Source organism: Pseudophryne corroboree, assembly GCF_028390025.1.
Source record: "Pseudophryne corroboree isolate aPseCor3 chromosome 3 unlocalized genomic scaffold, aPseCor3.hap2 SUPER_3_unloc_33, whole genome shotgun sequence".
In the NCBI taxonomy this organism is placed as follows: Eukaryota; Metazoa; Chordata; class Amphibia; order Anura; family Myobatrachidae; genus Pseudophryne; species Pseudophryne corroboree.
Genome location: NW_026967523.1, coordinates 1020950 through 1043041, shown reverse-complemented (window position 1 = coordinate 1043041; position 22092 = coordinate 1020950). Strand labels below are relative to the sequence as shown.

The 22092-nt window shown below is 46.0% G+C and overlaps 1 protein-coding gene across 1 annotated transcript; it reads left to right on the top strand.

The window, feature by feature from the left end:
- Window positions 1-19257: 19257 nt before the first annotated feature.
- On the top strand, window positions 19258-21703 carry LOC134984059 (gastrula zinc finger protein XlCGF57.1-like). Its single transcript, XM_063949700.1, has one exon. The coding sequence runs from the start codon at window positions 19295-19297 to the stop codon at window positions 20669-20671; it is 1377 nt and encodes a 458-aa protein (XP_063805770.1). The 5' UTR covers window positions 19258-19294; the 3' UTR covers window positions 20672-21703.
- The last annotated feature ends 389 nt before the right edge of the window (window positions 21704-22092 follow it).

Below are 22092 nucleotides of genomic sequence, written 5' to 3'. Positions count from 1 at the left end.
GTATTTGACTGATATAAAGGCAGAAGATATAGAGGGAGAAGAAGAGACGTATGTGACTGATATAAAGGCAGAAGATATAGAGGGAGAAGAAGAGACGTATGTGACTGATATAAAGGCAGAAGATACAGAGGGAGAAGAAGAGACGTATGTGACTGATATAAAGGCAGAAGATACAGAGGGAGAAGAAGAGACGTATGTGACTGATATGAAGGCAGAAGATATAGAGGGAGAAGAAGAGACGTATGTGAGGGGTGATCAGCAGTGTAAGGAGGAGGAGATCCCTACAGATATCAGCAGAGGTGAGTAATAAACACTTATTACAGAAAAGAGTCATATATTCTCCTTGCTCAGTCACTACAGCAATCTCTTATCCTACACCCTCCTCTGTCAGTACAAATTAGGGAACTGTATTTGCCCAGTGGGGGAGTCAGGAGCCATCAGCCCCTATTATACTCCCGCTCTCCCCCTCACATCATGTCACTGTGTTACCAGCCAGATATCTGACCAGTCTCCTCCCCACACTCTCTGGTGTGTCTCATATATCAGGAGCCATCAGCCCCTATTATGCTCCTGCTCTCCTTACATCATGTCACTGTGTGTTACCAGCCCAGAGATCTGACCAGCCTCCTCCCCACACTCTCTGGTGTATCTCATATATCAGGAGCCATCAGCCCCTATTATACTCCTGCTCTCCTCACATCATGTCACTGTGTGTTACCAGCCCAGAGATCTGACCAGTCTCTTCCCCATATTCTCTGGTGTATCTCATACATCAGGAGTCATCAGCCCCTATTATACTCCTGCTCTCCCCCTCACATCATGTCACTGTGTGTTACCAGCCCAGAGATCTGACCAGCCTCCTCCCCACACTCTCTGGTGTATCTCATACATCAGGAGCCATCAGTCCCTATTATACTCCTGCTCTCCCCCTCACATCATGTCACTGTGTTACCAGCCCAGAGATCTGTCCAGTCTCCTTCCCACACTCTCTGGTGTATCTCATACATCAGGAGACATCAGCCCCTATTATACTCCTGCTCTCCCCCTCACATCATGTCACTGTGTTACCAGCCAAGAGATATGACCAGTCTCCTCCCCACACTGTCTGGTGTATCTCATACATCAGGAGCCATCAGCCCCTATTATACTCCTGCTCTCCCCCTCACATCATGTCACTGTATATTACCATCCCAGAAATCTGACCAGTCTCCTCCCCACACTCTCTGGTGTATCTCATACATGAGGAGCCATCAGCCCCTATTATACTCCTGCTCTCCCCCTCACATCATGTCACTGTGTGTTACCAGCCCAGAGATTTAACCAGTCTCCACCTCACACTCTCTGGTGTATCTCATACATCAGGAGCCATCAGCCCCTATTATACTCCTGCTCTCCCCCTCACATCATGTCACTGTGTGTTACCAGCCCAGAGATCTGACCAGTCTCCACACTCTCTGGTGTATCTCATACATAGCACAGGAAATAAAGATAAAAATATACATTTTATACCCATAAGAAGAGCAAATAAATCCGGCCCAAGAATAGATCCATGCCCAGTAACTTAGTCCCAGTTGGCACATGTTACAGTAGGAAACAAACTCTGAGGGGTACATTTACTAAGACTCGTATTTTGCCGTTTCAGGTCAAAGTTCAATCACGAATGACATAGAAAGTGTAAAACTGCAACTTTTTGAATTGATTACGACTAATTTACTAAGCTGTCGTATTCGGGTTTTTCTTTTGGTCCGATGTCGATGTCATTCGTGTTTTTTTTTTGTTTTTTACGGCAGTGATTAGCAAAACACTGCCGACTTTTTTTACAATTAATCTCGTCCGGATCTGTGTGATCCGTGCTGGGGTTTTTTTATTTTTTATTAAACACTGTAAAATCTTTAAAAAAAATTGCGTGGGGTCCCCCCTCCTAAGCATAACCAGCCTCGGGCTCTTTGAGCCGATCCTGGTTGCAAAAATATGGGGGGGAAAATGACAGGGGTTCCCCCATATTTAAGCAACCAGCATCGGGCTCTGCGCCTGGTCCTGGTCCCAAAAATACGGGGGACAAAAAGAGTAGGGGTCCCCCGTATTTTTAAAACCAGCACCGGGCTCCACTAGCTGGACAGATAATGCCACAGCCGGGGGTCACTTTTATATAGTGCCCTGCGGCCGTGGCATCAAAAATCCAACTAGTCACCCCTGGCCGGGGTACCCTGGGGGAGTGGGGACCCCTTCAATCAAGGGGTCCCCCCCCCCAGCCACCCAAGGGCCAGGGGTGAAGCCCGAGGCTGTCCCCCCCCATCCAATGGGCTGCGGATGGGGGGGCTGATAGCCTTTGTTGTAATTGAAAAGATATTGTTTTTAGTAGCAGTACTACAAGTCCCAGCAAGCCTCCCCCGCATGCTGGTACTTGGAGAACCACAAGTACCAGCATGCGGCGGAAAAACGGGCCCGCTGGTACCTGTAGTACTACCACTAAAAAAATACCCAAAAAAACACAAGACACACACACCGTGAAAGTATAATTTTATTACATACATACACACATACATACATACTTACCTTATGTTCCCACGCAGGTCGGTCCTCTTCTCCAGTAGAATCCAAGGGGTACCTGTTGAAGAAATTATACTCACGAGATCCAGGGGCCCAGGGTCAGCAGTGACGTCACTTTAGGTCAACCGCAGGGCAGAAAGTTCCCAGCATTGGTTACAATGTAGCGCATAGGCGCTACATTGTAACAGTGCCGCGTGCTGCCTGTCAGTGAAGACAGGCGCACACAGCTGATCAGGAGAGTGCTACAACGTGGCGCTCCCTGATTGGCTGAGGAAACCCACTTAGACAGAAGTCAGAGTGGGTTTTCTGGCAGTCGGGAAAAGGGGATCCATGTGAAAACATGGGTCCCCTTTTAGTGCGTGGCTCGGGTAAGCGTTTTTTTTTTTTTTTTTCAAGTTCGTGGATTACAAAGGATTTCTCCGCGGACCCTGGGCCCCTGGATCTCGTGAGTATAATTTCTTCAACAGGTACCCCTTGGATTCTACTGGAGAAGAGGACCGACCTGCGTGGGAACATAAGGTAAGTATGTATGTATGTGTGTATGTATGTAATAAAATTATACTTTCACGGTGTGTGTGTCTTGTGTTTTTTTGGGTATTTTTTTAGTGGTAGTACTACAGGTACCAGCGGGCCCGTTTTTCCGCCGCATGCTGGTACTTGTGGTTCTCCAAGTACCAGCATGCGGGGGAGGCTTGCTGGGACTTGTAGTACTGCTACTAAAAACAATATCTTTTCAATTACAACAAAGGCTATCAGCCCCCCCATCCGCAGCCCATTGGATGGGGGGGGACAGCCTCGGGCTTCACCCCTGGCCCTTGGGTGGCTGGGGGGGGGGACCCCTTGATTGAAGGGGTCCCCACTCCCCCAGGGTACCCCGGCCAGGGGTGACTAGTTGGATTTTTGATGCCACGGCCGCAGGGCACTATATAAAAGTGACCCCCGGCTGTGGCATTATCTGTCCAGCTAGTGGAGCCCGGTGCTGGTTTTAAAAATACGGGGGACCCCTACTCTTTTTGTCCCCCGTATTTTTGGGACCAGGACCAGGCGCAGAGCCCGATGCTGGTTGCTTAAATATGGGGGAACCCCTGTCATTTTTTTCCCCATATTTTTGCAACCAGGATCGGCTCAAAGAGCCCGAGGCTGGTTATGCTTAGGAGGGGGGACCCCACGCATTTTTTTTTGTGAAAAAATCAACTTTCCCACCCCTTCCCACTGATAGACATGCACGGACCTCATGGATCCCTGCATGCCTATGCAATCACGAATATAAAAATCAGGTCTGCTTTTTTTTAGCACTTTTTTGCGATTTGTAATTTTTCACGGCAGTGTTTTCCTCTTTGGAGATTTGCACTTTTTAGTAAATGACCGAGTTCTACTAATTTGCTGGCGTATTTTGACCGATGGTGTATTCATTCGTATTTTTTTACAACTACTTTCAAAAAAATACGAATGCCCTCATCTCTGCCGTGATTTGAGTTTAGTAAATGACCGAGATGACACTTTGAAGAAAAAACGGCATCTCGGTCAAAATCGGGACCTTAGTAAATTTACCCCTGAGTGTCTGTAACAGTCTTACTCCTTTATCATATTACTTCGAGACGGAAGACAACGCCTCCGGGATTGGTTTAGGTAAAGTGTCATGAAGTACTGTCAACAGGAATGTCCAATTTCTTTAACATTCTAGGGGATACTGGGACGGTGTTAGTACTATGGGGTATAGATCGGGTCTATTGGATCCTAGCACTTTAAGAAATCATTAGTGTACTGGCTCCTCCCCTCTATGTCCCTACTAACCGACTCCGTTTAGAAAAATGTGCTGTATATGTTCTGATTAAATATAAATGCACACATTGATAGAGGCTTGATTGCCAACAGCACCCACCATCTAAAACCCCACCCACCGTGGATGGAGATCGTGTCTGCTGAGGAAGACCACTCCTGTTGATGTAGGACACCGCTGTGACGTTGTCCGACTGAACTTGAATGGCCTGATCTTGCAGTAGATGTGCCGCATGTAGAAGGCCGTTGTATATGGCCCTTAGTTCCAGAATGTTTATTTGAAAGACAGATTCCCGGCTTGACCACTTTCCTTGGAAGTTTTCCCCCTGGGTGACTGCTCCCCAACCTTTGAGGCTTGCATCCGTGGTTAGAAGAATCCAATTCTGAATCCTGAACCTGCGGCCCTGGAGCAGGTGAGAAGTTGGCAGCCACCAGAGGAGTGAAAATCTGGCATTCGGCGACATGCGTATCCGCTGGTGCATGTGAAGATTCGATCCTGACCACTTGTCCAGGAGATCCAGCTGGAAGAACAGTGCATGGAATCTTCTGTATTGTAGAGCCTCATAGGAGGCTACCATCTTCCCCAAAAGGCGAATGCACTGATGAACCGATACTTGGGGAGGTTTTATGACATCCCTGACAATTGATAGGATCACCAACGCTCTCCCCACCGGTAGAAAACACCCTCTGCACTTCCGTGTCGAGTATCATCCCCAGGAAGGGCAGTCTCCTTGTCGGTTCCAAATGTGACTTTGGAAGGTTCAGGATCCACCCATGATCCCAGAGTAGTTGAGGTGAGAGTGCAATACTCTCCTTGGAAGATGCCTCTATCAGCAGATCATCCAGATATAGAATTATGTTCACTCCCTGTTTGCGTAGGAGGAGCATCATCTCCGCCATGACCTTTGTGAACACCCTCGGTGCTGTGGAGAGGCCAGATGGCAACGTCTGGAACTGATAGTGACAGTACTGTAGTGCAAACCGTAGATAGGCCTGGTGAGGTGGCCAGGTCGGATTGTGAAGGTACGCATCCTTGATATCCTCCAGACCTGAGATCACCGCTCTCAGAGACTCCATCTTGAATTGGAAAACCCTCAAGTAGGGGTTCAACAACTTCAGGTTCAATATAGGCCTTACCGAACTGTCCGGTTTCAGTACCACAAACAGGTTTGAGTAATAACCCTTGGTTTTTGGGTGAGGTGGAACTGGAACAATGACATTTGTTCGTACCAATTTTTGAATGGCTTCCTGTAGGATAGCACTTTCTGTCAACGATGCTGGTAAGCCTGATTTGAAGAATCTGTGAGGTGGGAGTTCCTGAAACTCCAGTCTGTACCCCATGGCAACAATATCTTTTACCCAGGGGTATAGGCATGATGATGCCCAGACGTGACTGAAATCTCTTAGTCTCACTCCCACCTGCCTGATCTCCACGCTGGGAGGTCCAACGTCATGCTGAAGATTTGAAGGCAGCAAAACCTGGTTTCTGTTCCTGGGAACCTGTTGGTGAGGTTTTTTTTTTATCTTTCCCGATCTCCTCTAAAGAAGGTTGGAGGGGGTTTGGATTATTAAAATTTTGCGGTCCGAAAGGACTGCAGTGTAGATGAAGGATAAGATTTCCTAACCAGGGCTGCTGTGGAGGGAAGAAATGTCTGCTTACCCGCAGTCACCGTGGATATCCACACATCCAATGCGTCCCCAAATAGTGCCTGACCTGTGAATGGCAGGTTCTCCACACTTTTCTTGGATTCTGCATCCGCAGTCCATTGACGTAGCCAGAGTCCTCTGTGTGCCGAGACAGCCATGGAAGTAGCAGGCCAATGTCCTTCATGGCCTCCACCATAAAACCTGCAGAATCCTGTATGTGACGTAAAAACAAGTCAATGTCACTCCTATCCATAGCATCTAAGTCCTCTAGTAAGGTGCCTGACCACTTTACTATGGCTTTAGAAATCCACGCACAAGCAATAGTGGGTCTTAAAGCCACGCCTGTAGCAGTGAATAGTGTTTTGAGTGTAGTCTCAATCTTGGCTCCTTTAAGGCCGTTGAACCAGGGACAGGTAAAACCACCTTTTTAGACAGCCTAGATACAGAATCGTCTACTATAGGTGGGTTTTCCCACTTCTTCCTATCCTCTTCAGGGAAAGGGAAAGCAATGAGAATTCTTTTAGGGATCTGGAATTTTCTCTGGGTTTTCCCAGGATTTTTTAAACAAGGAGTTTAACTCTTTAGAAGCAGGGAAGGTGAGGGAGGATTTCTTATTTACTGAAATATAAGATTCCTCTACTTGTTCTGGAACCTTTTCAGAAATATGCAAAACATCCCTAATGGTTTCAATCATTAGCTGCACCCCTTTAGCAAGGGATGCACCGCCCCCTGCATATCCCCTTCACCGTCCCCTGTATCAGAGTCGGTATCAGTGTCAGCTTGCATTATCTGGGCAAGTGTACGTTTTTGTGGGTATGTAGGTGGGGTTTTAGATGAAGTAGTGGGAGCTGAATACTTCATACCCACTACAGATTGTCTCAAAACCTGCGTCTCTTTCTCAGTATGTGACATCCTTGTTGAAATCTGGGATATCATTCCCCTTAAAGTATCCACCCATGGGGGTTCGGATTCAGAAGGCTGAGACAGCACATTGCAGTCCTGAGTACATGGAATAGACTCTTCAGAAGAAGATACACACTCTGCAGCACAGGACACAGAGTCCTTAGACATGGTAATGTGGATATACACACTTACACACACACAGGAAAATGTCAGACACACACACACACACACAGGAAAATGGCAGACACAGTTTCCCCCAGAGTACCTTCAGAGAGTCACAGAGTATAAGGAGCCAGCCACACAGCGCCCCTGTAGGCAGTTATTATGATAAAAGCCCGGCGCTGACTGACCTTAATAGGGAGGGCAGCGCTCCCTGTCAGTTTCCTAGTTCCTATGATCTGCAGGGAGAAAATGGCGCTGGTGAGTGCTGGATCCGCTCTGAGAGGAAGCCCCGCCCCTTGTAATGGCGTGCGGCTTCCCGCACTAATTGTTTATACTGGCCTGAGGATTTTAGTGATAACAGGAGGATTAGCCCCTGTTATCTGCGTGACCAGTGTACGGTTTATCCACGCTGGCTCAGGACGCTCCTCAAAGCGCCTACACTGTGTGTTGCTGAGCCTTCCTGGAGCACAGCCTGTCAGAGCTGCGCTCCCACCCTTGTGCCACCATACCCGCCGGTGACCCGCTAACCGGGCTACCGGCGCTGTACTCACCACTTTACTTTCTTCTGGCTCTGTTACGGGGTGGCGGCCGTGCTGCGGGATTGAGCAGTCGCCTCATGGGCTTGCAATCAGCACCCTCAGGATCGTAGTACCTAACTAACAATAGAAAATAAAAAACTAAGAAAACTCCTAGGATCTCCCATAGCTGTGACCGGCTCCTCCGGGCACATTTTCTAAACTGAGTCTGGTAGGAGGGGCATAGAGGGAGGGGCCAGCCCACACTAATAAACTCTTAAAGTGCCAGTGGCTCCCAAAGGACCCGTCTATACCCCATGGTACTAAATGGACCCCAGCATTCTCTAGGACGTAAGAGAAAGTGGATTATAACCTAGCAGATGAGGATTACAGGGTATTATATGGTGTATTGCATGTAAAGTACCTTGTTCCACACCTACTCTGCTGTAGCAATATACCTTATATAAGGGTGAGTAACACATGTACAGGCTTACCAGCGTATGAGCACACACATAAAGGAATGCTACCTTACCAATGCTTCCAGGAGTAACGTTAGGAGACATTTCTCTGATCCATCAGCTCATATGACTGATGTTATTGTTCATCTAGAATCTCCAATTCATACGATATGTTCCCCATCCATTGTTTTACATTGGTGCTGACATAGGACTTGGCGAGTGACTATATCTCCATTTATACTTCATGGTTAGTTACCAGTACAAGAGAGAGATATTTCTCATACGTCCTAGAGGATGCTGGGGTAACCATAAGAATCATGGGGTATAGACGGGATCCGCAGGAGACATGGGCACTTTCAGACTTGAATGGGATGAACTGCCTCCTCCCTCTATGCCCCTCCTCCAGACTCCAGTTTTAGAATTGTGCCCAGGCAGACTGGATGCACACTGAGGAGCTCTACAGAGTTTCTCCGGAAAAGACTTTATGTTAGATTTTTTTATTTTCAGGGGGGCTGCCGGCAATAGTCTCCCTGCTTCGTGGGACTTAGGGGAGAGAAGTCAGACCTACTTCTAGTGAGTTTAAAGGATCTGCTTCTTGGCTACAGGACACCATTAGCTCCTGAGGGTCTGATCGCTAGGTACGCCTAGATGCTCGTTCCCAGAGCCCGCCGTCACCCCCCTTGCAGAGCCAGAAGTCAGAAGACAGGTGAGTAAAAAAAGCAAAGAAGACTTCAGTGAAGGCTTCTGAGGTACCGCACAGCGATCGCACGCTACGCACCATGCTCCCACTACATCGCGGCACTACAGGGTGCAGGGTGCGGGGGGGGGGGTGGGTGGCGCCCTGGGCAGCATATAAACCTCAAAGGAGACTGGCTATAGGGGACATAGTGCCCGGGCACTGTCCTAACCCTCGCCAGTATAAATATTTATTTAAAAATAGCGGGACTGAAGCGCGCCATTACTGGGGCGGAGCTTAGCCCTCACAACAGCGCCATTTTCTCTACAACAGGCTGCAGAGACGCTGGTCCTTCCTCACACTGCTGCATAAATATCAGGGGGTGGGGGGGGCACAGTAAAAATGGTGCAATATATGTGTGTTATAAAAGCGCTGCAGGTCTGAGGCATTGTTTAGTGTTCTCAGAACCGTTGGTGAAGCGCTGGGTTGTGAGCTGCCAAACTCTCTCTGTGTCTCTCTGTCAGACTTTAGGTGCGTATGTCCCCTGTATGCCCAGTGTGTTTGTGAGTGGCGAATACACGTGTGTCGGCATGTCTGAGGCGGAGTGCTCTTCCCAGGAGGAGACTGTATTAGGGACACAAACGGCTGTGGGAGTGACCCTGTCGGCATTGCCGACTCCTGATTGGGTAAATGTGTTGAATGCTTTGAATGCAAATGTGGCTCTTATTATTAAGAGATCGGATAAATCTGAGTCTCAGAACCAGGCATGGAAGATATCTGTGGAGGATGTATTATTACAAGTCCAGACCCCCTCGGGGTCACAAAAGCGATCGTTTGCTCAGTTAACAAACACAGATACCGACACGGACTTTGACTCCAGTGTCGACTACAGTGATACCAGATTAGATCCAAAATTGGCAAAGAGCATTTGGTACATGATTGTGGCGATAAAAGACGTATTACATATCTCGGAAGACCCTCTTGTTCCTGACAAAAGGGTCTGTATGTATAAGGGGAAGAATCCTGACAAAAAGTTTCAGATTCCCAAAAGGATTCAGGTGGCGTATCCGTTTCCCTCGGGAAATAGGGAAAAGTGGGAGTCACCCCTCATTGTGGACAAGGCTCTAGCACGGCTGTCCAAAAAGGTGGCTCTTCCGTCCCCTGACACGGCAGCCCTTAAGGATCCTGCGGATCGTAGGCAGGAAACTACATTGAAATCCATTTATGTCACCACAGGTACGCTGCTCCTGCCAGCCATTGCATCTGCCTTGGTGAGTAGTGCTATCGAAAAATGGGCTGATAGCTTGTCTTCTGATATAGATACCCTGGATACGGATAGCATTCTCTTGACACTAGTTCATATCAGGGACGCTGCAGCCTACCTAAAGGAAGCTGCGAGGGATATCGGCCTTTTGGGTTCGAAAGCCAATGCCATGGCAGTCTCAGCTAGGAGAGCATTGTGGATTCATCAGTGGGATGCTGATTCTAAGAGAAATATGGAATCTCTACCATATAAAGGTGGTGTCTTGTTTGGTGACGGCCTCGCTGATTTGGTATCTATGGCTACCGCGGGTAAGTCATCCTTTTTACCTTATGTTCCTGCACAACAAAAGAAAACACACCACTATCATATGCAGTCCTTTAGGCCCTATAAATACAAGAAAGGCAGAGGTTCTTCCTTCCTTGCTACTAGAGGAAGGGGAAAAGGTAAAAGATCACCAGCAGTGGCAGGTTCCCAGGAGCAGAAGTCCTCCCGTGCTTCTGCCAAATCCACAGTATGACGCTGGGACTCCTCTGTGGGAGTCCGCACCGGTGGGGGCACGTCTCAAACTCTTCAGTCAGTTCTGGGTTCATTCGGCCCTGGACCCATGGGTTTTGGAAATAGTGTCCCAGGGGTACAAACTAGAGTTTCAAGACGTTCCCCCTCGCCGAATTTTTCAAAGCGGCCTTACTAGCTTATCTTCCGGACAGGGAGGTGGTATGCGACGCAATACAAAAGTTGTGTCAAAATCAGGTCATTATCAAGGTTCCCCCGTCACAACAGAGAGAAGGATTTTATTTGAGCCTATTCGTGGTCCCAAAGCCGGACAGCTCAGTCAGACCAATCCTGAATCTAAAATCTCTCAATTTCTACCTAAGAAAATTCAAATTCAAGATGGTATCTCTCCGAGCAGTGATCTCCAGTCTGGAGGAAGGGGATTTTATGGTGTCAGTGGATATAAAGGATGCCTACTTACATGTTCCCATTTATCCTCCGCATCAGGCTTACCTGAGGTTTGCAGTTCAGGATTGTCATTACCAATTTCAAACGTTGCCGTTTGGTCTGTCCACGGCTCGGAGGGTTTTCACCAAAGTAATGACAGAAATGATGGTTCTCCTGCGCAAGCGAAGAATCACAATTATCCCGTACTTGGATGATCTCCTGATAAAGGCGAGATCCAGGGACCAATTGATGCAGAATATTACGATCTCCCTGACAGTTCTGCAACAACATGGTTGGCTCCTAAACTTGCCGAAATCAGAGTTGGTACCGACGACGTGGCTGTCCTTTCTGGGAATGATTCTGTAGGTAGAAAAAATGCACATCAATAATAGCGCTAATAGGAAGTCATGTATTTGTAATGTATACACCACTGTGTGAAAAAGGTGAGCATAAAAATGCTAATTCACCATAGACTGAGGGAGGTGTCCTCTTAAATTCCTCTTATGTATACAAAGTTCTCCTCCTCCTGTAAGCTCGTCAAATAGCAGCTGTATGAGATCCAAAATCTGCAAGACAAGTGACACCTCTCCCCTTCTGTATGAGGGACTGTTTAGAGGGACAAGGAACATAGAATAAAAACAGCATGTTATGGTATATCACCAACAGAAGCAGTCCTTGGTCAGGAAAACCTCGAGTGTCAGATGGTACGAGAAGTGGAATAATGAGCTCCGGATGCCCACAGCCACGTCACCCAGGTAATTCCGTCAAGGTAGCAGGTGAAGTTCAGGATTCAATAGCCACGCTTAACGCGTTTCGGACGGTACAACGTCCTTCGTCAGAAGCATGGCTAATCACACAAAGGCTCTCACTATTTATTCCCTCTTAATGAGGGTCTCCAGCTGTCCACAATTTCCGCTCCCCGGCGCCGCCGTGATCTTCCACCTGTGTGTACACTCCCAATGCGGAAGCGGAAATGACGTATGCGGTTCACCGCTAACCGGAAGTTGCGATGTTTGCGTTCCACCGCTGAGATTCTTCTTCTCCGGCTGTTACAAAGGGTTTAGCTTTTCCGGGATTGATTTATGGGTTATCGAGTCCACAAATAAAGAGTCCCCATTACAAAATCCAATATGTAAGATACAAAAATACAAAAATAATGGTTTAAAAACACATACTAAAAACTGTATAAAAACCATATGCATAACTGATAAATAAAGGAATTCAAGAGTGCACCATAAAGGATAGGAAACACCAACACCCACAAAATCAGTAAGAAAATTTTAGGTTAAGAAACATTTTAGTTCGAATTCACCGTTTAAACCACCCGGGAAAATTGTTCCCAAACGGTGAATCCACCTCATTTCTGTCTGTGACAGTCGTCTGTCCAGATCTCTTGTTCTCCAATTTGGAAGAATTAGCTGGATCGCACAGAAAGTTTTCAAGAAACATTCTTTTGAGTTATGTAGTTTCTTAAAATGTGAGGAGACTGTGTGGGTCTCTAACCCTTTTCTGATATTGTAAATGTGTTCCGCCCATCTTGTCTTAGCACATCGAGTAGTTTTGCCCACATAAAAGAGCCCACATGTGCATTCCAAAATATAGATGACATTCTTTGAGTGGCATGTAATGAACTCTCTTATGGGGTATGTATGACCTTGAACACTAAATTCTGTTATTTTTCTGGTAGATGATTTGACAGTTCTACACATAAGACACTCCCCGCAGCGATGGAAACCCTTGGTTCTCACACTTTGTCTTGGATTGGTTTCCACGCTACTCCTAACTAGCTGGTTTTTTAGGGCTGGTGCCTTCCTGTAGATGAAATCAGGTTTCACAGGGAGTAACGGTCCCAAAATTGAATCCTGTTTCAGAATATTTCAGTTTTTCCTAATTACACGTTCTATTCCTTTGAACGAGGTACTGTATTGACTGATGAAAGCCCATGTATACCTCTCATCTGTGGGCTTTCCATCAGTCCTAGGTCTCAGTAAGGAATCTCTTTCTATACTGTCTACTTTACGTCTGGCTTTATCCAAGGATTCACTGTAATATCCTTTCTCTGTAAAGCGTTCAGACATTTCAGTAAGCTGTTGGTCACACACTTGCACATTAGAACAATTTCTTTTTACTCTTGTGAACTGAGTGAAGGGAATGCTATCCAGCCAGTTCAAATGATGCAGACTGGTTCTTTCAATAAAACTGTTGGAATCCGTTACTTTCCTGTATGTCTTTGTATTCACCTGTTTATCATCAACATAAATACTTAGATCCAAAAAAGAGACTTCCTCCCTGCTCTTAGTGAATGTTAGTTGAATGGACATGGTGTTAGAATTAAGAAGCTCACAGAACCTGTTCAAAGATTCTTCGTCCCCTCTCCATACAAAAAAGATGTCATCTATATAGCGCTGCCATGACACCAGGTCCGCCACCAGCCCGCTCTCATGCCAAATCTGGAGGTCTTCCCAGTAGGCCATGAACAGATTTGCGTAGCTGGGGGCGAACCTGGTGCCCATGGCAGTGCCCACCTTCTGTATGTAAAATGTACCGTCAAAAATAAAATAGTTGTTTAGCAGAATAAATCTAATACTATCCAGAATGAAAATCTTGACAGCTTCATTTAAGGTGCTGGTATTTAAAAAATAGGAAACTGCCAATAGGCCTTTTTCAAGATCTATTATTGTATAGAGGGTACAAACATCTGCGGTACAAAGAATGTCCCCCTCCTCCCATTTATACTGATGGATCCTCCTCAGAATGTCTCCAGTATCCTTAAGAAAAGCCTTTGTTTGCTGGACAAGAGGTTGAAGGTAGTGATCTACCATAGCAGATAGATTGCTCGTTAAACTGTTACATGCAGATACAATGGGTCTACCTGGGGGGTGGAGGGGGTCCTTGTGAATTTTCGGGAGGACATAAAGTGTGGGGATAGATGGCTCAGATACATTCAGGTAGTCAAATTCCTTTTTTGTGATTGCCTTTGAATCAAGAGCCCTGGTACTTAATTCTAATAAGGCCTTCGAGATCTTATGGGTGGGATCAGTTTTTAATTTTGCATAGGTCTTCCCATCATTCAATTGTCTATATATCTCTTGCATATATGTCTCCCTATCCATAAGGACCACCCCTCTACCCTTATCCGCAGGTTTAATGATCAAATCATTGTCATTTTTGAGGCTCTGTACAGCCTCAAACTCATGTTTAGTTAAGTTCAATCTCTTGTTTCTACCTTTTTCTTTAAGGATAGTACTCTATCTACTGGGAAGACCTCCAGATTTGGCATGAGAGCGGGCTGGTGGCGGACCTGGTGTCATGGCAGCGCTATATAGATGACATCTTTTTTGTATGGAGAGGGGACGAAGAATCTTTGAACAGGTTCTGTGAGCTTCTTAATTCTAACACCATGTCCATTCAACTAACATTCACTAAGAGCAGGGAGGAAGTCTCTTTTTTGGATCTAAGTATTTATGTTGATGATAAACAGGTGAATACAAAGACATACAGGAAAGTAACGGATTCCAACAGTTTTATTGAAAGAACCAGTCTGCATCATTTGAACTGGCTGGATGGCATTCCCTTCAGTCAGTTCACAAGAGTAAAAAGAAATTGTTCTAATGTGCAAGTGTGTGACCAACAGCTTACTGAAATGTCTGAACGCTTTACAGAGAAAGGATATTCCAGTGAATCCTTGGATAAAGCCAGACGTAAAGTAAACAGTATAGAAAGAGATTCCTTACTGAGACCTAGGACTGATGGAAAGCCCACAGATGAGAGGTATACATGGGCTTTCATCAGTCAATACAGTACCTCGTTCAAAGGAATAGAACGTGTAATTAGGAAAAACTGGAATATTCTGAAACAGGATTCAATTTTGGGACCGTTACTCCCTGTGAAACCTGATTTCATCTACAGGAAGGCACCAGCCCTAAAAAACCAGCTAGTTAGGAGTAGCGTGGAAACCAATCCAAGACAAAGTGTGAGAACCAAGGGTTTCCATCGCTGCGGGGAGTGTCTTATGTGTAGAACTGTCAAATCATCTACCAGAAAAATAACAGAATTTAGTGTTCAAGGTCATACATACTCCATAAGAGAGTTCATTACATGCCACTCAAAGAATGTCATCTATATTTTGGAATGCACATGTGGGCTCTTTTATGTGGACAAAACTACTCGATGTGCTAAGACAAGATGGGCGGAACACATTTACAATATCAGAAAAGGGTTAGAGACCCACACAGTCTCCTCACATTTTAAGAAACTACATAACTCAAAAGAATGTTTCTTGAAAACTTTCTGTGCGATCCAGCTAATTCTTCCAAATTGGAGAACAAGAGATCTGGACAGACGACTGTCACAGACAGAAATGAGGTGGATTCACCGTTTGGGAACAATTTTCCCGGGTGGTTTAAACGGTGAATTCGAACTAAAATGTTTCTTAACCTAAAATTTTCTTACTGATTTTGTGGGTGTTGGTGTTTCCTATCCTTTATGGTGCACTCTTGAATTCCTTTATTTATCAGTTATGCATATGGTTTTTATACAGTTTTTAGTATGTGTTTTTAAACCATTATTTTTGTATTTTTGTATCTTACATATTGGATTTTGTAATGGGGACTCTTTATTTGTGGACTCGATAACCCATAAATCAATCCCGGAAAAGCTAAACCCTTTGTAACAGCCGGAGAAGAAGAATCTCAGCGGTGGAACGCAAACATCGCAACTTCCGGTTAGCGGTGAACCGCATACGTCATTTCCGCTTCCGCATTGGGAGTGTACACACAGGTTGAAAATCACGGCGGCGCCGGGGAGCGGAAATTGTGGACAGCTGGAGACCCTCATTAAGAGGGAATAAATAGTGAGAGCCTTTGTGTGATTAGCCATGCTTCTGACGAAGGACGTTGTACCGTCCGAAACGCGTTAAGCGTGGCTATTGAATCCTGAACTTCACCTGCTACCTTGACGGAATTACCTGGGTGACGTGGCTGTGGGCATCCGGAGCTCATTATTCCACTTCTCGTACCATCTGACACTCGAGGTTTTCCTGACCAAGGACTGCTTCTGTTGGTGATATACCATAACATGCTGTTTTTATTCTATGTTCCTTGTCCCTCTAAACAGTCCCTCATACAGAAGGGGAGAGGTGTCACTTGTCTTGCAGATTTTGGATCTCATACAGCTGCTATTTGACGAGCTTACAGGAGGAGGAGAACTTTGTATACATAAGAGGAATTTAAGAGGACACCTCCCTCAGTCTATGGTGAATTAGCATTTTTATGCTCACCTTTTTCACACAGTGGTGTATACATTACAAATACATGACTTCCTATTAGCGCTATTATTGATGTGCATTTTTTCTACCTATTGTTCCATTGTATGTGTAATTGGATGCACATTTTTGTACATTTTTTAGCAGCTTTTCTTGGTTTTGTTGCGCACTATTTTCTGAAGTTTGTCTTTCACCTGGGAATGATTCTGGACACAGAATTACAGAGAGTTTTTCTTCCAGTGGAAAAGGCTCTGGAAATTCAGAACATGGTCAAAAAAATTCTGAAACCGACAAGAGTGTCAATCCATCAATGCACTCGGTTGCTGGGGAAAATGGTGGCGGCTTACGAGGCCAGTCAGTTTGGCAGATTCCATGCCAGGGTGTTTCAGTGGGATCTGTTGGACAAGTGGTCCCGATCCCACCTTCACATGCACCGAAGGATAATCCTGTCTTCCAATACCAGAATCTCGCTCCAGTGGTGGCTGAACAGCTCTCACCTCCAAGAGGGGCGCAGGTTCGGGATCCAGGACTGGATCCTAGTGACCATGGATGCGAGTCTCCGAGGCTGGGGTGCAGTCACACAAGGGGAAAACTTCCAGGAAGATGGTCAAGCCAAGAAACTTGTCTACACATAAACGTTCTGGAGTTAAGGGCCATTTACAACGGCCTTCTGCAAGCAGAACATCTTCTGCGAAATCTGCCCTTCCTGATTCAATTGGACAATTTAACAGTAGTAGCGTACATAGGGGGTCATTCCAAGTTGTTCGCACGTTGACGAATTTCGCAACGGAGCGAGTAAGGCAAAAATGCGCATGGTTCGCAGTGCGCATGCGGTTAGTATTTTAACACAAAACTTAGTAGATTTACTTACGTCCGAACTAAGAATTTTCATCGTTGAAGTGATCGGAGTGTGATTGACAGGAAGTGGGTGTTTCTGGGCGGAAACTGGCTGTTTTCTGGGAGTGTGCGGAAAAACGCAGGCGTGTCAGGGAAAAACGCGGGAGTGTCTGGAGAAACGGTGAGTGGCTGGCCGAACGCAGGGCATGTTTGTGACGTCAAACCAGGAACGAAATGGGCTGAGCTGATCGCAGTGTAGGAGTAAGTCTCGAGCTACTCAGAAACTGCTAAGAAATTTCTATTCGCAATTATGCAAATCTTTCGTTTGCAATTTCGCTTAGCGTGTGCAATGCTGCTAAAAGCAGCTAGCGAGCGAACAACTCGGAATGAGGGCCATAAACTGCCAGGGCTGAACAAAAAGCAGAGCAGCAATGGCAGAGGCCACGAAAGTTCTCCGTTGGGCGGAAAAGCATACAAGCGCTCTGTCAGCAATCTTCATTCCAGGAGTGGACAACTGGGAAGCAGACTTCCTCAGCAGATACGATCTCCATCCAGGGGAGTGGGGTCTTCATCAAGAGGTCTTCACAGAAGTGACAAGTCTTTGGGGAGTTCCTCAAATAGGTATGATGGCGTCTCGTCTCAACAAGAAACTTCAGAGATATTGTTCCAGGTCGCAGGACCCTCAAGCAATAGCTGTGGACACCCTAGTAACACCATGAGTGTTTCAGTCGGGGTATGTATTCCCACCGCTTCCTCTCATTCCGAAAGTACTAAAGATCATAAGAAGAACAAAGGTTCAGGCTATCTTCATTGTTCCAGACTGGCCAAGGAGGGCTTGGTATCCAGATCTTCAGGAATTACTCATAGGAGATCCCTGGCCTCTTCCTCTACGAGAGGACTGTTACAGCAGGGGCCGTGCGTGTATCAGGACTTAACGCGGCTACGTTTGACGGCGTGGCAGTTGAACGCCGGATCCTAGCTCGAAAAGGTATTCTCTGTGAAGTCATTCCCACACTTCTTCAGGCTAGAAAAGGGGTAATGTCTAAACATTACCACCGTATTTGGAGAGAATATGTGTCTTGGTGTGAATCCAAGAAGGCTCCTACGGAAGAATTTCAGTTAGGACGTTTTCTCCATTTTCTACAGGCCGGTGTGGATGCGGTTTAAAGTGGGCTCAATTAAAGTACAGATTTCAGCCTTATCGGTTTTCTTTCAAAAACATTTGGCCTCTCTTCCAGAAGTTCAGACTTTCGTGAAAAGCGTGTTGCACATCTGGGCTCATTCTATGGCTGGATTGCCGTTACCAAAATCGGTGAAGGCCAATTCTACTAGGAAGGTGGGCGCGTCCTGGGCGGCTGCCCGGGGGGTCTCGGCGTTACAACTTTGCCGAGCAGCTGCTTGGTCGGGTTCAAACACATTTGCTAGGTTTTACAAGTTTGATACCCTGGCCGAGGAGGACCTCATGTTTGGTCAATCGGTGCTGCAGACTCATCCGCTCTCTCCCGCCCATGCTAGAGCTTTGGTATAACCCCCATGGTTCTTATGGTTACCCCAGCATCCTCTGGGACGTATGAGAAAATAGGATTTTAATACCTACCGGTAAATCCTTTTCTCTTAGTCCGTAGAGGATGCTGGGCGCCCGTCCCAGTGCGGGCTGTGTCTGCAGTTATTAGTTATGGTTACACACAGGTTGTGTTATGTTATAGTCAGCCTGTTGCTGACATGGTTCATGCCATTGGATTGAGTTCTGTTGAATGCCATGTTGCGTGGCGTGTTTGAGGTGTAAGCTGGTAGGTATCTCACCTTAGTTTAACAATAATTACTTTCCTCAAAATGTCCATCTCCCTGGCCACAGTTCCTATAACTGGAGTCTGGAGGAGGGGCATATTGGGAAGAGCCAGTTCACACCCATTCAATGTCTTAAAGTGCCCATGTCTCCTCCGCATCACGTCTATACCCCATGGTTCTTAATGTTACCCCAGCATCCTCTACGGACTAAGAGAAAAGGATTTACCACTAGGTATTAAAATCCTATTATCTAAGTCTTATTATAATATTACATTTGTTATTGTGAGTGTTCTCAGGAGGGTGGACACAATGATAGTCTGAGAGACAGTATTATAAAGCCTTCATTAAGTTATATTTTATTATACACACACATTTACAATTAAGTGTCCCAGAGAGTCGTCTTCTCCTATTGTTTACAAGATTAATATTGTTACAGAAAATGTCACATTTCCATAATGTATTTTATTTCCAGCAGATGGACACACAAGCAGGAATATCTCAGAAGGACATCTAATGTTATCCCTGGATTGTCACATAAAAGATAATGACAGTAGACAGGATTCTCCAGGAGATAACCCCATTACCCCAATTATACATCCAGCTTTATCAGCTGATCCCCCTGATCCTGGGAAATGTTCTCCTGATCACTCTGATATTGGTGCATCTGTTACAGCTCTGACAGTAGATACAGTGTTTCCCTGTTCTATAGATGCCAAATGTTTTACACAGAACACAAACCTTATTACCCATCAGACAGGTAAGGCAGGTGAAAGGCCACTGATATGTTCTGAGTGTGGGAAATGTTTTACACAGAAATCACAACTTGTTACACATCAGAGAAGTCACACAGGTGAGAAGCCATTTACATGTTCTGAGTGTGGGAAATGTTTTGCACACAAATCACATCTTGTTATACATCACAGAAGTCACACAGGTGAAAAGCTGTTTTCTTGCTCTGAGTGTGGGAAATGTTTTACACAAAAATCACATCTTGTTATACATCACAGAAGTCACACAGGTGAGAGGCCATTTCTATGCTCTGAGTGTGGGAAATGTTTTGCAAACAAATCAGATCTTGTTAGACATCAGAGAAGTCACACAGGTGAGAAGCCATTTCTATGTTCTGAGTGTGGGAAAGGTTTTGCGCACAAATCACATCTTGTTATACATCACAGAAGTCACACAGGTGAGAAGCTGTTTTCTTGCTCTGAGTGTGGTAAATGTTTTACACAAAAATCACATCTTGTTATACATCACAGAAGTCACACAGGTGAGAAGGCATTTCCATGTTCTGAGTGTGGGAAACGTTTTGCACACAAATCAGATCTTGTTATACATCACAGAAGTCACACAGGTGAGAAGCTGTTTTCTTGCTCTGAGTGTGGGAAATGTTTTACACAAAAATCACATCTTGTTATACATCACAGAAGTCACACAGGTGAGAAGGCATTTCCATGTTCTGAGTGTGGGAAATGTTTTACACAAAAATCACATCTTGTTATACATCACAGATGTCACACAGGTGAGAAGCTGCTTTCTTGCTCTGAGTGTGGGAAATGTTTTACACAAAAATCACATCTTGTTATACATCACAGAAGTCACACAGGTGAGAGGCCATTTCTATGCTCTGAGTGTGGGAAATGTTTTGCAAACAAATCAGATCTTGTTAGACATCAGAGAAGTCACACAGGTGAGAAGCCATTTACATGTTCTGAGTGTGAGAAATGTTTTGCAAACAAATCAGATCTTGTTAGACATCAGAGAAGTCACACACGTGAGAAGCCATTTCTATGTTCTGAGTGTGGGAAATGTTTTGCACAAAAATCACATCTTGTTATACATCACAGAAGTCACACAGGTGAGAAGACATTTCTATACTCTGAGAAATAAATCAGCTCTTGTTGCACACAATAGACATCACTCAGGTGAGGAACCATTTTAATCTTCTGGAGTATACTTATCATTGCCATGCGTTGTTCTTCAAGGTTCTTATCCTATCTCCTATGCTTTTTGCAATATACATGCTACCACTGGGTGAAATAATCAGATGTCATCTACCACTGCTATACAGATGACCTGTCTTTTGCTCTGGGTACTGAGAGCCCAGTACCAATCCTAAATGGTTGTCTAGCTGAGCGCCAGGTGTGGGTGATGCCAGTTGGCTGTGACTCAGTCCTGGTTAAACAGGTCCTTATGATAGAAGCTCACCAACAAAGAACACAGCTACAGCTCAGCTTTGCAAACCAACCAGACTTACGCTTGGGGGTTCAGAGTTACAAAATGCTGATCATGTGCGGAATCTTGGTGTCATGGATGGTGGAGTGACACTTAGACATTGGTATCTGCCACAATCAGATCCTCATCTGAGGAACATATCCAGACTCCAGCACTTATTTCCCTCAGATCTACCTACAGTCATACATGTACTTGTATCATCACACATAGACTACTGCAATGTCCTCTACCTGGATCTCCCAGCAAAAGAATTGCACCGCTTGTAGCTTGTGCAGAATGTAGCAGCCAGGCTGTTACCTAACCACCCCGTTCCTGCCACATAACACCCATTCTCTGCTCCCTTCACCGGCTGCCTGTAAGATGATGACTATTACATAATCTTACTGACTCTCCCAGCCCTACATGACCAGGGTCCATGGTACCAGAAGCAGCTTCTGCCTCCTTACTGCCCTGCTTGGTTACTTCCATCTGCAGATGAAGGACTGTTACCAGCAGTACCAAGAATCCCCAAGAAGTTCTGAGATGTCAGGGGTGAGACAGGGTGGTGGCACTAGTGCTGTAGCGGGGGCTGTAGGTAATATTGTCCCCAAGCAGCGCTAAGGTGTCAGTGGGGTGACAGGGCAGTGGCAGTAGCTGGAAGGTCAGGTGACATTTGGGGAGACAGGGCGGTAGCAGTAGGGGGAGATGGTGCGGTGGCAGTAGTGGGGGGAGATGTGGCAGTATTGGGGGAGACAGGGTGGTTGCAGTAGTTGGGGGAGGTGGGGTGGGTGGAAGTAGTGGGAGGGGGTGGGGGGCTAGATGGGGTAGTGGGGGAGATAAGGCAGTGTCAGTATTGGGGAGAGACTGGTGATAGTAGTGGGGAGGAGACAGGGCGGGTGGCAGTAGTGGGGGAAGACAGGGCGGTGGAAGGAGACGGGGCAGGTAGCAGTTGTGTGGGGGAGACAGGGTGGTGGCAGTAGTGGAAGGAGACAGGGCCGGTGGCAGTAGTGGGGGGAGACAGGGCGGTGGCAGTAGTGGAAGGAGATGGTGGTAGTAGGGGGGGGAGATGGGACAGGTAGCAGTTGTGTGGGGGAGAC

Coding starts and splice junctions, on each gene's coding strand:
- LOC134984059 (XM_063949700.1), top strand. CDS start 19,295: ATGTTATCCCTGGATTGTCACATAAAAGATAATGACAGTAGACAGGAT.